At 55.6% G+C, this 18,065-nt stretch overlaps 1 protein-coding gene across 1 annotated transcript in view; it reads right to left on the bottom strand.

Moving 5' to 3' along the window:
- The window catches only part of CUX2 (cut like homeobox 2), a 73,406-nt gene that overhangs the window by 12,097 nt on the left and 43,244 nt on the right, over positions 1-18,065 (bottom strand). Inside the window, 2 exon segments of the mRNA XM_050906901.1 lie at positions 4,602-4,680; positions 16,778-16,869. Of these exon segments, the coding sequence (XP_050762858.1) occupies positions 4,602-4,680; positions 16,778-16,869 (171 nt within the window).

Here is an 18,065-nt window from a genome sequence, read left to right as displayed (position 1 = left end):
CCCCGGTGCTGCCAGCGCCAGCCCGTTTGGGCGCAGACAATGGCGGTTTGTGCCGAGGTAAGCAGGTGCATTCAGAGCCGTCCGTCTTCCCTCTGTCAGCATTACACCATCATTAGCTAGTGTCTGCTCAGCAGGGTGTGCCATTATGTCTCCCAGGGCTGATGTAATTATACATTGACATAATTAACCCAGCAAGCCCATTAAGCAGGCCAGCTAAAAATTCATCTATAATTATTTGTTGTGTGCATGCTAATGAGTCCATCTGCACTGCCATTGTACAACATGAACAAATTAATTTACAAGTCTGGATTTTTTAATAAGTTCAAGAAAATGCCTCCTATTGAGCCAGGTTAATATAGGTTTGGAGTTTTTTTTTTTTTAGAAAAGAAGAGGAAAGAAAATAGATTTGAATTCTCCAGGGTCAAAAAGTTAGACAAACAGGGAAGTGGGACGGAGCCGGGCGCGCTACTGTACGGCACGGACGCGTGGCAGGCATCCAAGGGCAAAAAAAAAATAATGGTGATGGAAAAAAAATCAAACAACTGGCTGCCTCCGCTCCAAACGGGACACAGAGCAGCTCTTCTGCTCAGCGAGTCCCCGGCTGAGACGGCAGCGGTGCGGGATAAAGGGGGCCTGGCACCACCATGGCCGTGCCACAGGATTCGGGGTGGTCTGGGGCTGCGCTGGCACAGCCCAACCGCAGCACCGGGCGTCTTTAGGGTGAACTGCCTGAAAGACGCAGGATTTGGCCCACGATCCTCACTGCGAATGCCCAGCATGGATGCTCCTTGCAAACAAGCGGTGCCGAGACACGTGCCCCACCACGATGCGGTTTGGGGGTCCCCCTGACCTCCCATCCCACAGCATCGTGGCTGTGGGGTGCAGGGCCCCACCGCAGCACTCGCCATGCGGCTTCTTTGCAGGACCAGCGACTGCCGGACCCCGCGTGCTAACGCCGAAAGCCCCCAGAGCATCCTTCTCCGCGGGGAACGACCCCTCTTCTTTCTGCTGGATGTCACAGAGACCCCGCGGACACACTGGAAAAAAAGGTTTGTGCCCAGATCCCGGCCATGGGGACACATCCAGAGGCGGGTGCTGAGCCCTGCCGGCACGCTGCCGGCTTTGGCACTGAAACGGGGACTGGGCTCCAGCTGGGACCCTCCCAGGCTGTTCGTGGTGTTTGGCCGGCACCGGAGCCGTGGCTCAGCATCCTTCGGGCGGGTTCGCCATCCAAGGATGCGGGAGTATGCCATCAAAGGGGGTCGTGGTGATGCGGCATGGCCCTGAACCGGACTGGATGCTCTCACAGCCATTAATAACACCCGTAAGTACGCGAGCTGAGATAACGATACGGCTAATTAAACCCTGCGCTCCAGGGCCCCAGCTCACAGGCAGCGGGGGCCGGGGGTCCCCCCCATGCTCCCCCGGCCCCGGGGGCTCCATGCCAGCCCGTGAGCCGCCTCCACAGGGATAAATGCCGGGGCAGGACCTGTCCGATCCGCACCAGCAACTCCTCTCGCCTCTGTGATGAGAAATAATATGGGAGGAACTGGCCCAAGCAATAAAGCTCCGGGGATTTTCCTCGGGTCAGCATTTCCGCTCCCGCAAGCTGCAGCCCCGCTGCTGAAATACAGCCGGCGCGATCCCCCAGCATGCTGCTCCCCGTTTGGAGCCAACATCCTGGGATGAAGTGGTCGGGAGCGGAGCTTTTAGAAGGGAAAAGAGAAAGCAGTGCTTCGGCTCCACTCCCTACATCAGCTGGGGCAGCGCTGATGCAAAATGCCCGGCTGGATTAATTACATCGTGGTAATACCACACTGTCCAGCTACTGGGAAAGCGCTGCCCTGGGCTGTGGGGCTGGCTCTGCCACCGCATGGGAGGTGTTCGGATGCACCAAGGGACTGCCGGGACCAGGCACCAAGCTCGCACCGTGCTCGCACCATGCTCGCACCAAGCTTGTGCTGTGCTTGCACCAAGCTCACACCATGCTTACGCCACGCTCACGCCACGCTCGCGCCGTGCTCGTGCTGCCGGCGAGCAAACCCTCCTGCTGCAGGGCTGGAGAGAGGAAGCACTCAAACCCCAGCACATCATCTGCTCGCGCCAAGGCACCGCGGGGACACCACATGCCATCGCACTCTGAGCCACACGGGAGGACTCGGGACGCTGCCCACGGCGCAGAGGAGGGTCCCCCCTGCGTGGGTGACGGCCCCCGTCGGGACAGGTTAGAGGAGACAGCACTGACGCCGCAGTCGAGCGGCCGTGCAGCTGCGAGCCCTGGCTGCGGCGGTGACTCACCGGCGGCACAGCCGGGTGACGGGTGACGCGAGAGAGGCATGTGCCAAAACATGGCACACTCCGGTCCCATGGCAGCTCCCGCACGCCCAGGGGCCACGGTGTGGTGTTGCTCACCGACGGCGCAGCCAGCTCACGTGGGAAATGGCAAGTCCCTGCCGCAAAGCAGAACCTGCTGCCCAGGCATGCTTATCTATCGTTCCATACACTCACCCACTATATATATACATACATATATTTTTTATGTATATAATATATATATAATAAGTGCTGCCACTAGCTGGCGTTATTGGCTGTCCTTTAGTGGCACCAGCAGTGCTGCAGCAGGGACAGGGCGGTGGGCAGGGATCCCGCCTGGTGTCCCCAGCCCCGGCACGGGGGAGCGGGCGCAGGGGCCTTTCCCCGTGCTGGAGGGGGTCTGGGCCACCAGCAAACCCGCTCCCATACACCCTCACCGCAGCACCGCGCAGCTGCTGCGCAGCCATGGGAGCAGCTTGAGGCACCCGTGTGATGGTGGGATGGGGCAGGAGGCTTCCTGGGTGCTCATCACCTTCTCCTGAGCATGCACAGCTCCAAGGGAGCACCCGTGTCCCTGGGGACCAGCAGCTCATCCCTGTGCCAGTGCCCGGCCACTTGACCCGGCCTTCGGCAGAGGTCAGCGTGCCGGGGGCTGAAGGGTGACATCTGCTCCGTGCTGCTGCCTGGCTCCAAGAGGAGGACGGGGCACCCATGGGGCACCCGTGGTACACCTACAGTGCATCTGTGGTGCATCCATGGTGCATGCACGGTGCATCCACGCTACCTCCACGGCACATCCGCAGTGCCGTCACCTCTCCCACCGGGGCGGCACCTCCTCCGCCACCCCATCCCAATTTGCTCAAACACATCCACCGGCGCCCTACGAATCCCTCCACGAGTCAAAGTCAGCCTTAAATCAAATCATCCCCAACAACAATGACATTAATTATGCTTTTAACACATTTTACTGCTTCCCCCCCTTCCCTTCACGCCACATCTGTGTGAACAATATCCAAAAGATTTACGGTTTTCTCCCGTAATTACAGACACACAGCCAGCTCACTTATCAAAATACTTGCTGAGCAATCAGGCTCCGTTACAGTCTCTGCCAGAGATTTGTGTTGACAGCAGCCATTCAAAGCAAAAAATGTCGAATCAGGACTTATGTGGCGCTTGTAAAGTATTCCACAAAGAGTTCGCCTGTCGAGAGACACACGGACATGTAACAGACGGGGACAAAAGGACGGGCGGGAGGATTTGGGGAGCAGGAGAGGAGAGGGGAACAAGAGATGGATGCTGCGGGAGAGCAGAGAGAGGGGAGGAGGCGGGGTGCAGAGACCACAGGGGAGCAGTTTTGGGGTGTGCATGTGTGCGTATGTGCGTGCACGTGTGTGCATCCACGTGCATGCATGTGCACGCGTGTGCAAGCAGGAAGAGTACGGCGGGTGAGCGCGGGGAGGTGGGGAGGGAAGATAACTGGGTTCTGGAAACCGAGCTGACATTTGGTTCTTGTAGCACAGGAGAAAATTTAATGAGGACAAAAATATGTCTCCCTAATTCCCCTAAGAAATCATTAAAACATTTTGTTATTCCTAAATGTCTGGAAAATGAATTAGTGGCCCTGCAGGAGCCCTTCTGCGCATCTTCAGCCGTTTGCAGCTCGCCATCCTCGCCGTGCCGGGGGACGCTCTGCGCCGCCGTGCCTGGCACAGCCGACCCCCCCGGCTCAGAGCGTGCCAGAGTCCATGGCGGGGACTGGGGAGCAGCGGGGAGGGGGGTCCCAGCCCCTCACCCGGCCCTAGCACCAACTCTGCCAACACAAGCCTCAGGGCTGCCCCGTGCCTCAGTTTCCCCCTCCCAAGACTTCGAGCGGCACCCGGCACAGGGGGTACACCCCAGCACGGCGGTGAAACGGGGAAAGCCGTCCCCGAGCCGCGGCCAGTGCCAGGAGCCATGCTGTGAGCCGGCGCTCGGTCATTTCGGTTAACTTACCGTCAAAAAGACAACTGGGGATAGCCGCAGCGTTATTACAAGGGCTGAGCAAATGTATTCCTTTCCTAATGTCAAGATGCATTTGGCTCAGGGGCTGAAACACAGCGATGGCAAAAGCTGTTTCCACTCCTCTCTTCGGCTGGTATCTCCAGAGCACCATGCGCGAGCGGAGGTCGGCGACGCCAGCCGCACCGGGGACGGGGCCGGCAGCGCTGCCGCGGTCCTCGCTGGCTCCTCTCGGCACCGGCGCCGGCACGCGACTTGTTAGGCAGCCAGGTCGCCACCGCGTTGCTTACCTGGAGCTTCGATTAATTGCTTGTAAACGCTCAGGAAAGCCGTCTCAGCCTCCTTGCTTCTCTTACTAAGTGCAATCACCTGCAAGGAGATGGAAAAAGGGGGTGAGAGATGGGCTTGGGGGAGGGAACCAGCTCTGCGGGGCAGGAGCGAGCTCTGCCGGGCCACCGGGACTGGTGCCACCCATGACCGGCACACGGGTCCCCCCCCGGCACGGCTCTGCGCCCGCTCCGTGCCCCGCGCAGCCGCTCACTGCCTTTGGCTAAACTCCTCGCGCCGCTGCCATGTCACATCGCCCTAAATCATTGATGTGCTCTGAGTAAATGAAAATTATAATTTAATGTCGACGCTTAAATAAGAAATAAAGAAGTCTGCCTGTTGTTGTGCTTGCTGGGCTGGATCCGGCACACAGCCCTCCCCAGCCACCCTCCCAGTATGATGCCATGGGCAGAAGCGATGCTCGCACTGGGACAGGGACATCTCTTGCTCACAACCCCGTTCCCCTCGGCTGCCAGGGTGCCAGGGTGCCGGTGACACTCGCGCCGGCTGGGTGGCGGGGAGACGGCACGCTGCATTGCTAATAACCGAACAACATATTAATCTGCCGTGCGCTCCCATCCAACATTTATGAGCATGAGTCATTTACTCCCCTTAATTTTTCAAGGCGCACCGACACCTCGGGGCAGGGGCTGCTGCCCACCGGGCTCCGGCGCACTTTGTTTGTCAAGGGTCCCCTTGCTGCTCCTGCACATCCAGCCCCACCTGCAGCGGGTGGGATGGGGTGCCGGTGGGACACATGGACCTCTGTGTCCCTGCTGCTCCAGGCGCAGGAGCCAGCGATGGAGGTGATCCATTCCCAGCTGGAAAATGCCCAATTTGATCCAAACTGGGAACCCACACCATCCAGTGATGGAGGAAGAGGTGCCCACTCGGCATTTGGTGCTGGCAGAGACACTACTACCAACAGCAGACTAGTCAATTAAACCACTCTTAAGCCACCGATGGGCTAATTAACAAACAAAGCCTGAACTTCGCGCCTCAGCCCGGTGGCAGCTCCCGCGCCGGAGCATCTTTTCCCTCCACCCATCCCCTCCGTGCCGGCGGAGCTCCCGGCTCGCCCTGCCAGCCCGGATTGCGATTGCTTGTCATTCAAACCCAAAGCAAACCGCTCATTTGTAATCCAGCAGCCACCTGAGCAAACCGCCTTCTCCTTCCAAGCTCGCAGGCACTGGAGCACAAAGATCATTTTTCTATTGTTAAAATTGTATAAGCTGGGCTTTTTATAGCGTCTTGTACACAAACCTACTTTCTCGGCGCCGCATTTCCAGCAGAGGAGGAATTTGAGGGCTTTTCTTCAGCATTCTGCAAAAATGCTTGGCTTCGGGGTGCTTTAAAATAATAATAATAAAGCGGGGAGGAGAGGGGGGAGGCAGCAAGCAGGCAGCAAGCGGCACTGCCTGTGTATTGTAGCAGGACAGCATTGCGCCTGCCGAACTCGCCGGCGGCACACGGCGTTGGGGTGGCACGGGGAGCCCTGCCAGGGGGTCCGTAAGGATGCAGAGACACGGCGGTGCTGGGGTGCTCCACGGCGTCAGCCCTGCATGACCCCCCCGCTTTCCGCACCCTTCGGACTTTGCACAGGAGAGGAATGGGAGCAGGCACAGCCCATCGGCACGGCTCTGCCGCAGGGCGACGGGGACGCCTGGACCTGCTCGAGCTGCTCCGAAGAGCTTCATCTGCCCTGAGACAGCGTCGACCTAAGGGTGCAGAGTCAAGAGCCAGCCGTAATGTGTTCTCCATCATCTCTCCATCACCCGCGCCTGCCCCCCTGCGCACCCCTAACCTGTGCCAGTGGGGAGGAGCCAGCCCAGCCCTCCGAATCAGGCTGTTTCCACTGAATTTTATTCCTGAAGTCACATCACAGAGACAAAGCGTTTTTCAAGGTGAAACTTTGAAGCCTTTCCCTCTCCTCGGCAATCCCAATGGAGATCTGAGCATCTCCCACTGGGAACGTTGTGGCTCCAGGGCGGGCAGGAGCCTGCAGCATCCCCACGCCGTGGTCCCGTGGACCTCGCCTCTCCAGGGCCACCTGCCACGGGCTCATTGGGGACAGATCCAGGTTTCCATCTGGTTTATGTGAGGGGTCGACCCACCGCCCAGCCCACCTTCCCAGGGAGGACCCACGGATGCGGTGTAACGCCTTTCCACCCATTAACTACCCTCAGCATCTTAACTGGAGCCACAGGACCCGCAGTTTGCTGGCGAGGAGGCATTTGGGGGCCATTTCATCAGCCCCAGCTCCTGCCCCGGCTCCTCGCGCTGGGCTCTGGCTTGGGGTCGGCACATTTCAGCCCATGTCGGTGCCAGGGCATCACCGGCACAGCCGATCGGCGGGGTGGTGAGCCAGGCAGCCACTCCACTCTTTCAGAGTCCCACTAAACTTCAAGGAAATGTCAGAGAAAAAAAGATATTTAAAATTTTCAGCAACCTTTTCTGGATGGGGATAATTCACTAAAATGCCAGGGGAGATTTCTGCCGGAGCAAGCTCTGAGTCCTGCAGGGGGACAGCTCACCCCAACCCTGAAACCGCTGTTAGTCCTCACGTAGAGCTGAATAAACACCCAGAAAAAGCCCACATCAGCCCTAAAATCAAGGTTTTGTAATAAAAAAACCCAAATCCTTGCTTTCTTGGGGCAGAAGCTGGGACCAAACCCTGTGCCCCCATCCGAGAGGGCGATGTCACCAGCGTCCTGCTAAAAAGAGGAGAAAACGGCTAAAAATGGGGGAGCTGAACATCCCCGCAAACAGCCCTGGCTCGGTGGGGTCAAGATGGTATCGTCCCCGCTCCCCCCATCACCGCAACGCCCATCGGCGACGGCAAACCCACCGCCAACCGCTCTTCCTCCGCCCGCAAAGCCCTTGGCAGCCGGTGGCGAGCTCTGCCTCCGCATTATATATCGATGTACTATTAATTTCTATTTTTTTTCCCTGCCTCCATCTCCCTCCGCAGCATCCACGGGCTCAAGGTGAGGCACAGCAGCGGCGCGGGATCGCCGTCGTGTGATAAATTACATTTACGCGCCGGGTCCTTTTCATGGCTGGTGACTTTCCAGCAAAGCAATTATCACTATAGAATGCGTAATAGCCTAATTAATTACTATTGTCAGGCTGGCCTCTGTGCCATGATTATACCTTCCGAAGCCAACTTTTTAAACATTTGGAAGCAGAAATATTATTATAATTGACTGACAAAATGCTAAAACTCCCCCGGCGCAGCCGGTCCTCCTCCCGGCACGGCGGCGAGGATCGACCGTCTGAGCATCTCCTCTCCAAAGGCGCGGGATTTGCATCGCACCGGCAGTGAGTTTATTCTTATATCCATGAGATCAAGTGCAGGATAAGTAGTGGGTTATTTCCATCTAAATACTGATGGCAGTAAACCACAAATGAGCTCTTTTTCAGCGGAGAGGAACAGCTGTTGGGGGAGAAAGCGGCAGCAGAGACCCCAAATGTTGAAGAAAACTGATGAAAAAATACATTCAAAGCCTTCGCTATTTTCCTCGCTTTTTTTGCTGATGTGTAAAGAAGTCGGGGAGAGCAGGAGGGCTGCGGAGGGGCGAGGGGGGAGAGCCTGGGAGGGAGCCGCTGTCCCCGGGGAGAGCTGCGGGTGACGGGGGCTGGACCCCCTGCGCGGCACCGGCTGTGTGCCGGGGAACCCCTGCCTCGTGCCGGGGTCCTTTGCCGCCTTCCCGGTGCCCCGTCCACGTCCGACCAACTCCTTAAACCCATCTCACACGTGCACAAATCCATCGCGCACCCACAGACCCATTGCGCACGCACAAAGACCCGCTGCGCATGGACGAGCCCGCCGCACACACGCACAGACCCACCACGCACACACAAACCCATCGCACACATGCACAAACCCATCGCACACCCACAAACCCACTGCAGACGCCCACAAACCCAGCGCACACCCACAAACCACTGCAGACGCCCACAAACCCATCGCACACCCACAAACCCATCGCACACACGCACAAACCCATTGCACACCCACAAACCCATCGCACACACGCACAAACCCATCGCACACCCACAAACCCACTGCAGACGCCCACAAACCCATCGCACACCCACAAACCCATCGCACACACGCACAAACCCATCGCACACCCACAAACCCACTGCAGACGCCCACAAACCCAGCGCACGCCCAGCCCCAGCGCACGCCCACAAACCTATCACACAAACCCATCACACGCACACAGCCCCACGGCACACCCACAGCCCCACGGCACACCCACAGCCCCATCACACGCCCACAGCCCCATGGCACACCCACAGCCCCACTGCACACCCACAGCCCCATCGCACGCCCACAGCCCCATCGCGCACACCCACAAACCCACTGGACACCCACACAAACCCATGGCGCACACGCACAGACCCATCGCCCACACGCACACACCCACTGCACATGGACACACACCAATCACACACGTGCAGAGACCCATCGCACACCCGCAAACCCATCGCACACCCACAAACCCATCGCACGCACCCGTCACACGCCACACAAACCCACTGCACGCACACCCACAGCCCCATCGCAGGCCCACAGCCCCATCGCGCACACCCACAGCCCCATCGCGCACACCCACAGCCCCATCGCACACCCACAGCCCCATCGCGCACACCCACAAACCCACTGGACACCCACACAAACCCATGGCGCACATGCACACACCCATCGCACACACGCACACACGCAGAGACCCATCGCACACCCGCAAACCCATCGCACACCCACAAACCCCTCGCACGCACCCGTCACACGCCACACAAACCCACTGCACGCACACCCACAGCCCCACCGCACGCCCACAGCCCCATCGCGCACACCCACAAACCCACTGGACACCCACACAAACCCATGGCGCACACGCACACACCCATCGCACACACGCACACACGTGCAGAGACCCATCGCACACCCGCAAACCCATGGCACACCCACAAACCCCTCGCACGCACCCGTCACACGCCGCACAAACCCACTGCGCGCACACCCACAGCCCCAACGCGCACACACGCAAATCCATCGCACGCACGCACAGCCCCATCGCGCACCCACAGACCCACTGCACACACGTGCACAAGCCCACTGCACACACGCGCAGATCCATTGCACACCCATAGACCCGTTGCACGCCCACCCAAACCCACTGCACACCCACAGACCCGTCGCACGCCCACCCCCGCCTTCCCACGCCTTCCGCCGCAGCCCCCCGTCCATTCCTCCAAAGGCAGAAGCAGCTCGCAACGTTTTCACAAGGCCAAAAAGCAATTCATGTCGAAAAGATCAATAATATAAAAATAAAGCTTGAGAATTCTAGTTAAAGGGAACGTCATAGGAATATGTTGTTCACGTTCATGATTCGGAGATTAAAAAAAAAAAAAAAAGAAAAGAAAAGAATCAATATAAGTTCTTCAGATGATGTTATTTCTAATGAGAAATATACCGAGACTGCTGCAAATAACTGCTTAACAGAGAAAAAAAATGCATTAATAATTTACTTTATAAAGCATAGGATCCTGAACGCAAGAAAATTGCTGCTGGTTCTTAATTTTGTTGTAATACTTCCTGACAAGTTCAATGATGCTTTGGCAAAGTTCCTGAGAGCAGAGTCAGAAGACGTTCAGCTCATTAGGTTATTTTTTTTCTCCCCTTCTTCCACAGCATCCCGGCCCAGCCGGCTCCGGGAGAACGTGCCCGAGCTCTTCCCTTTCTCCGCAGCGCAGGATTTCTTGGGCTGAGCCCCCAGCTCGGCGCTGGCCCTGCCAGCCCCTGCCTGCTGCCGGGCAGGAGCATCCTCCTGCCTCCTCCGGACACCCGTCCCCAGGTGAGCTACAGCCTCCAGTCACGACACAGCAAGCGGGGAAAATATTTCAAGCTTATTTTACCATCCTCACCAACATAATTTAATATACTTTTTTTTCCACTGGCTGGTTTAGTTGGGGTTTTTTTCTTAATTTTTTTTTCCCTTGATTTTTTTTTTTCCTTTATTTTTTCTTAATTTATTTTTTTAGTGCATTTGCTGACAGTTGACAACTTCAAACCATCTGCTACCGACGCACACGCCGAAACGAAAGGCTTCAGCATCGACTCCAACGCGGCTCAAAGGAGCAGGCTGATTTCCGACCGTCGGTAGGAGAAGGTGCCACCCAGGCCGGTTAATTCCCAGCGGGGCCGGATTTCTTCCGAGCCCACAAAATTATTTTGCCTCCAAAATTATTTTCCTCCAAAATGATTTTCCTGCAAAATGATGCAAAATTCCCCGGGTAGCTGGCGAGAGAGGTCCAGGTCGGCGGAGGAGACGGGCAGGGATGCGCGGGGCTCTGCATCCCTGGCACAGACGAAGCGGGGTGATGAGGGGGTTCCCGCTGGTCCCCGGATTTGGGATGGAGCCGGGCTGGAGCCGGGCTGGCCCCAGCACGCGGGTGCACCCCGAGCATCGCAAAGTTTCACCTCCCATTTAGCAGAACAAAACTTTTAATTTAGATGTTTTCATCTATCTATCAGAGTAAAAAAAAAAAGTTTAAAATAATGACTGTAATAAATGAAGGTAATTAATTGTAGTTTGTTCCTTTACTGTCTAGTCAGCTTAATTTTACCTTTTCATCTAATAATGAGAAAATAATTTTTGTGCTCTGAGGGTTAATGATATGTAACTGCAAGAGCTGCTAATTGCATGTTGCAAACTATTCATCAAAATCCCCATCTGCGCTACTTGATTATGTTTGCTAAATTATTGCTTTGAATTATCTTTCATAAAGCAACTTTTGTAATTAGCAGGGCTTTCGCTTTGCTCTTTTCTCCGTCACAAGGATATTCAAACTTTGTCCGTCTCAAGCTGTTGCCATTAAACTGCCGTCGTGGGCAGCTTTTGGTGAGAGAAAGAAACTGCCCTTTAGCTAATCGGGGGGAAAAAATAAAAGCCGAGTTTATTCTCCGCGGGTACAATTTATTCTCCTGGCCCTGCTCCTCCTTCCTCGAGGAAAAAATTATATAGGAAGGATATAGGAGCCTAAACGTATATGAGATGTATTTGGGAACGGCAGAGAGAAACGGCCCAAAAAAAGCCTCTCCGCCCCCACTCGGGTTAATATTTCAAAATGATTTTTTTTTTTTTTCCCTTCCCATTTACAAGAAGGAGCAGAGGGGGAACGCTCGCCATTCATCACCGCGCTTTTATGGGCTCCTTCCCGTGACGCAGATGATGTAGCGCTCTGCTCTCCCTGGTTAATATTCATGGGGAGCGCTGAAAAGTGGGCTTTGCGGGGGAAAGAAGGTATTAAAGAAGTATTTTAAAAATTTTAAGAAGAGGGGGAAAAGGGGGAAAGGGGGGAAAAAGGGGGGGAAGGGGGAAAGGGGGATAGGGGGAAGGAGGGAAAGGGAGGGAAAGGGGGGGAAGGAGGGAAAGGGGGGAAGGGGAAGGGAGGAAAAGGCAGAAAAGGGGGAAAGGAAAGGGGGGAAGGGGGAAAGGGGGAAAAGGGGGGAAGGGGGGAAAAGGGGAAAAAAGGGGAGAAAAGGGGGAAAAGGGGAAAAAAGAAAAAAAGTGGAAAAAAAGAGAAAAAAAGAGTCCCCAGGGCCCCTGCGAGCCTCACCCCAGGAGAAGCAGCAGCACTCTGGTGTCCATCCCGCGCCGCCTGGCACAGAAGCCATCAAGAAACCTGACCTTAAGGGAGCGGAGTCCACATTTTGGGATAAAATCCCCCAAAACCTTCTGTGGAAAAACACCCGGGGGGGGAGGAAGGCGGCTGAGCTGGGGAAGCAGCTGCTGCCGAGCTGGGAATTGCATCCCGCTCTCCCTTACACCCTCATAAATCCAGAGCCACTTGGGCAGAGGGACCGGCTGGGGCTCCCCGAAGGACATAGCTCATATTCGTAGCGGATCTAATGAAGACTATTGGAAAAAATGCAGTATTTAAAAGACTGAAAATGTATTCCTATTGTTATCACTCTCTTTTATGTGTTTATGCATAGTGCATCGGAATGAATCAATACTGGATTGCCCTATAAATAAATGAGCATATCAGTAAACCCAGTAATAAAATGAAGTGATGAAAAATATGGAAATCAGTCGCATTTGTGTAAATCCACTTATTGTTTACTTTAATATTTTCTCATGCAGTTCCGTAGCTCCAAAGAGACAGATTTAAAATCAGGTAATGCTCAGCAGATGACAGATCCTAATGTGTCGCTGCTGGCAAGCTCAGAGTACCAGCAGCTCTCCAGGGGTTTCCATCGAAGCACATTAGAGGAGCAGAGAAAGCAGCCCCTGAAGAGAGAGCATTAAAAAGCTGGGCAGAAGAAGAGGTATCCTGAAGCGCAATGCATCTCTCGCCGGCATCAGGGTCCAAAGCCAAGGCATCCACGGAGCCTCCGGAGGTGTTGTAGGGACATGGAGCTGGGGAGCACCTGGGTCAGGCTGGAGGATGGAGAAGTGAGATGCCTTCTGCAGCAACGTGGTGGGCTGGGAGCACGTCGTCCCACCTCGGTGCTCACCTCCTCCTCAGATCGCCCATTTCAACCTCTTTTGGTGCATCCTGGCCATATCGTGGCATCTCCTGGCCATGCTGCGGCACCTCCTGGTCACATTGTGGCATTTCCCGGCCACACCGCGGCACCTCCCGGCCATACCATGGCACCTCCCGGTCACATCGTGGCACCTCCTGGTCACATCGCGGCATCTGGCCACGCCATGGCACCTCCCGGTCATGTTGTGGCATCTCCTGGCCATGCCATGGCACCTCCCGGTCACGTCGTGGCATCTCCCAGCCACACCACGGCACCTCCCGGCGGTGATGGCTCCTTCCCCTGCCTGGAAGCTCTCCAGGCAGGGCCACCATCCCTGGTGTCCTGCAGGGGACATCAGGGAGCTCATCGGCAGCAGGGCCCTGCCTGCCCTGCCTGCACCCCTGCCCATGTGTGGCACAAGGACCACCCAGTACCAGCCAGGGAGGCAAAGCAGACGGATTTTATCAGCTGCAGAAAGCCCTCACGGGTTGGGGACAGTGACCCCATGCCTTGGCCACACCAAGCCGGGTCCAGTCTGTCTCTCCCAGGGCTCTCCCCTTCCCATTTCAACCCCACAAGAGCTGACGGGGTGGGAGGGGGCCGGGATCATGCCCGGGACCGTGGCAGGGGAGGACAGGTCCTGCCCGCTCCCCTGCCCACTTCTCCTTCGAGCATCCCCCTATAACGCTGCCAGTTTTGCCTCCCACCCAGGCAGGCAGAAAACACCCCTCCCCGCACAGCCTCCGAGGGAAGCTATTTTAGAGTTGCTCTTTTTTTTTCCCCCTTCTCATCTTTTTTTATTTTTTTTTTTAAAAAACAACACATCTCCCCCCATCTGGGCTGCGAGCTGGGTGCCAGCATCTCGGCGCCAAATGCTCAACGTTTGCTTTTTATAAACGCCTCGAAACCCAAAGTTTCCTCCCGCGTTGCCGGGATGCATCCAGGCGGATGCCGCATCCAGGCGGATGCTGTGTCCCCCCGCGAAGCCCCTGTCCCTGCCCCGGGACCCAGCTCTGCCCATCCAAAGGAGCTACCGGAGGCAGCGAGAGCCAGAAATCCCCATACCCCAAGGTTAGGGGCTAGAATTTGTCTTTGTGGCTAATTAGCTTCCCTTCTTGTTAGTCACTTATACCTACAGTTCTCAAAAATCGAGTTGCCGGGGAGGGAAATCCGCCATCCTGCCGAGTTAATTCTCTAACAGCAAATCTCCTGTACCTCAGGTACATTTTTCTTAAATTCCCGGCTGAGTTCAATTAAATGTTTATGAGACGGTGCGCTTTCCCCCCCGCCACGCTGCCAGCGCCCAAGAAACAGAATTAAGCTCCTTCTGGAACAAAACAAAAACAAAAGGAGGAGGAAAAAAAAAAAACCCAGAGGAAAAAACCAAAATAAAGGCGGTTTAGGAGGGTTGGGTTTTAAGATTGTAGGAATATAATTCCCCTGGACTGATTTTGCTCTGCATCACGCAGCCACGGCGTGTTGGCAATATTGACAAGGGGGTTTATATGAATAATTGAAGAAATTCTGTATTCCCCGCAAAAGAAAAGGCAAGCCGAGAGGGTTGTTGAGATAATCAGGAGCTCGCTAATCAATATTCTCAGCCCCAGCCTCCTCCTCGCTTCTCCAAAAGAAGCAGTGCCATAAGCTCATCAGTAACTGTAAAAAAACATCGCACTCTGAGTGTCAAAATAGTCAAGCACAGCATATTGTATTGCCAGATTTCCCTCCCGGTCCACCTCGGTGCCAGATTACATCCATCAGCAGGGAGGGAAGCTGTCCAACGATGACTTACTTACGCTTAAGTGTTCATAAATAAGGTTTTTAAGATATAGATGGCTTTTTAATTTTGGTGGAATGTGAAAAAAAAAAATAATAAAAATGATGGGGTTGATGTGATGCGAAGCGACCTCTCGGGTGCTCCCCAGTAAATCCCACAGCCCGGCCGTGCCGGGGGACGCCCCGGTCCCTATCCGGCTTGTATCGCGGTGAAAACAGCCGGAAAAAATTTACGCTGGCACCATAAACTGTGGCAAAGCCTTTGTCTGACGGGGAGATACGGCGAGAGAACGTATCCCCGCCATGAAAACCTCATTAGACAGACTCTAATTACTGCCCTGCAGTCGGCGGGAAGAGACAGAAACCATAAAACCTGAGCGGAGGGGGAGGCTATTAATTGCTTTTTGATAAATTGGGGGCTGAGGTGCTGGTGGCGGAGGTCAGGAGGTGTCTGCGTGGGGCTCGGCCGCACCCCGAGCTCCGGCTGCCGGCAACGCATGTCCTGTCCCCGACTCACCCGCCCCGAGCATCCCTGCCCGGCTCCCAAAATGGGCACTTTCGGGGCAAATTGGGTTTGCAATAGAAGGAGCTGCCACTGCCAGGATCAGCAACTGGTCCCGGCTGCAGGACCTGCAGTTTGCTCCATCACCTGCAGTTTGCTCCATCCTCATGTCCCACCAAAACCTCAGGACCGTGACCACCACGCTCGGCGTGGAGCCAGCCTTGCACCCCAGCATTACAAGGATTTAAGCCGTGACTGCCTGAATCATGGGGGACCGGCTCCTTCCTCCCTGGCATCACCAAAAACCCGCCCGGCCATGCCACGGTGGGATGCGGGGCAGGAGGAGACACGGTGCAGGGCGGCCACCACCATCCCCTGCTAGACAGGCCATGGGGCAGGCGGGGTGACCCCGGCCATCAATCACCCCCTAAGCTTTATGTAAATCCGCGATGCTAAAGATGTATGGAGCCAATTACCAGGGGTCACTGCTGGGTGTAAAATTCAGACAACGAAGCTCCCGGTCTCAGATGAATTTGCACGAGATTGCAAGCTTACTGCCTTTTATTGGACAATATAAATATTTCACTGTTATATAAAAAAATATTGGCGAGAAAGCAGATAAACCCGAGTCCTGTGTGTATACAGAGAAGCAGGGAGTGAAAAACTGCCGTCAGCATCTTTTTAACGGCCTTTAGTGTGGTACGGGAACACAGGTTGAAGGGGGTTTGATGACCGCAGTGGCACAGTGAGAGTGGGGGACCCCAGGGACCCCCATCCCGGACCCCCCGGGGCTACGCTGGGAATGGGAGCGATGCTGGCCGCGCAGCCTGGACACAGGGACGGCAGCGTGGTCCAAGGGGTTGTGTCCTGATCCAGCTGTGATGGACAGCAAGACGCAGGACGCAGAAGCGGACGTGGAAACCTTGGAGGCTCGGCACCATTCCCAAGAAGCGGATGCTGCCCCCAAGCACAGGGCTGAGCCTGTGCCCACCGCAGAGGATGCTCAGGAGGGGAGGGTTGGGAACGGCCTCGCCATACGGGTCAATCCCAAATGCATTTTCCTAAGAGTTTTCCCCAACTTGTCCTCCTGGGATCGTATCTGTCCTCATCTGCAGACCCCCGTGCCAGCACAGGACATCCTTATTTCATGCTCACCCATATATCAACCCTTCCCCATGACAATAAAGTGGGAGAAAAGAAAAAATAAAAAGCCTATAGGAATCGATACCTCTTTCTCTCTCTCTCCCCCTATATTTTATTAAAAACTTTAGCATCAATATTAATGTTTAAATCCTCACCAAGCTGAGTTTAATTACCTGTAAACTGCATCCACAGCTACGTGGACTTCGCTCTTTGCCGCAGTAAATACAACTGAGAAGCAGTGCCAACATCTCCGAGCATCACCTTCCTATCCCCGCAGGAGCAGCCGTATCCAGCCCCTTTATCCCTCAGCAGCATCTCCGGCCATGCTGGGAGGGGACAGTGGGTGATGGAGCCGGAGCCACGACCCGCTCCAGGCAGGGATGGAGCCAAAAGGAGAAGGGGAAGGCGAGAGAATGGGAAAATTGGGATCCTGGGAAGAAAATTATGCGTAAATATAAAATATCTGGGGCTCTTGCTGCCAAAAGGTATCTGCTTTCAGCCACTATGTGAATCACAATATTTGGAAGGGGGGAACGAGGCAGAAGTATTTGAATGGAGTCCATTAGTGGCTGAGGACGATGAATAACTCGCAGGCAGCAGGAGTCTCTCCTGAGCCGCCGGCGAGGTCATGAACGGCTGGCACGAAGGGCCAGGAGCCGCCGGAGAAACCAAGTGGGGCTGGGACCAGACCCCACTTAACCCACCCAGCATCCGCCTCCTCCCTTCGCCCGCTGTGCCAGGAAGGAGAAATACAAGTTTGTCATGTTTTCCCGGCTGCTTCGGCCGTGCCACGCTTGCACATGTGCGGCCGCATCCTTTAACCACCGGTACACATGGGCACGGCAGCCGGGAGGGAGCAGGGATCGGTCCTGCTGCTGCCACCGGTCACCCCAGGACCCATCCCAGGGCCACCGATGGTCCGCGATCCCGCAGTGCAGATGCTGAGCCGTGAGGTCTCGGCATCTAAAATGGAATCGGGGTTTACGGCGTGTTATCAAAAGAGCTGTAATGGGATCTCGCAGAGGGCAGAGATTTGAGACGTGCATCAGATTTCCATTCCCAGGGAGATAGGAAAAGGCTGTGTTTTTTAAAAAATCCATATATCAGGGGATGCTATCTCATGTGTTATATTGGCGGCTGCTCACGGGCAGCTCCACCGCCCCGGTGTTTTGCTGTCCTGCTCCTTACCGGAGAGGGGGCCAGCCTGGTCCTGCCCCCCCCGACCCTGCATCCCTGCAAACCCCCCGGCAACCCCCTCCGCCACGCTTCTCCTGCATCCCGTAGCCTCGGCTCCTCCCAGCCGGCTTCGTTAAGGCCCCTTCCTTATTACATCTATTACAGCGGCTTCCCAAGGCCAGGGCTAGGACGGCGACGGTAGCGTTCAAGGGCTACACTTCCAGAATAATATTCATTACCATATTCATTCAGTGTTTATCTCGCAGATGTACGGATCCGTTACAA

The sequence above is a fragment of the Gymnogyps californianus genome, chromosome 16, assembly GCF_018139145.2.
Source record: "Gymnogyps californianus isolate 813 chromosome 16, ASM1813914v2, whole genome shotgun sequence".
Lineage (NCBI taxonomy): Eukaryota > Metazoa > Chordata > Aves > Accipitriformes > Cathartidae > Gymnogyps > Gymnogyps californianus.
The sequence above is the reverse complement of the archived record's forward strand: the minus strand, read 5'-3'. Positions and strand labels throughout refer to the sequence as shown.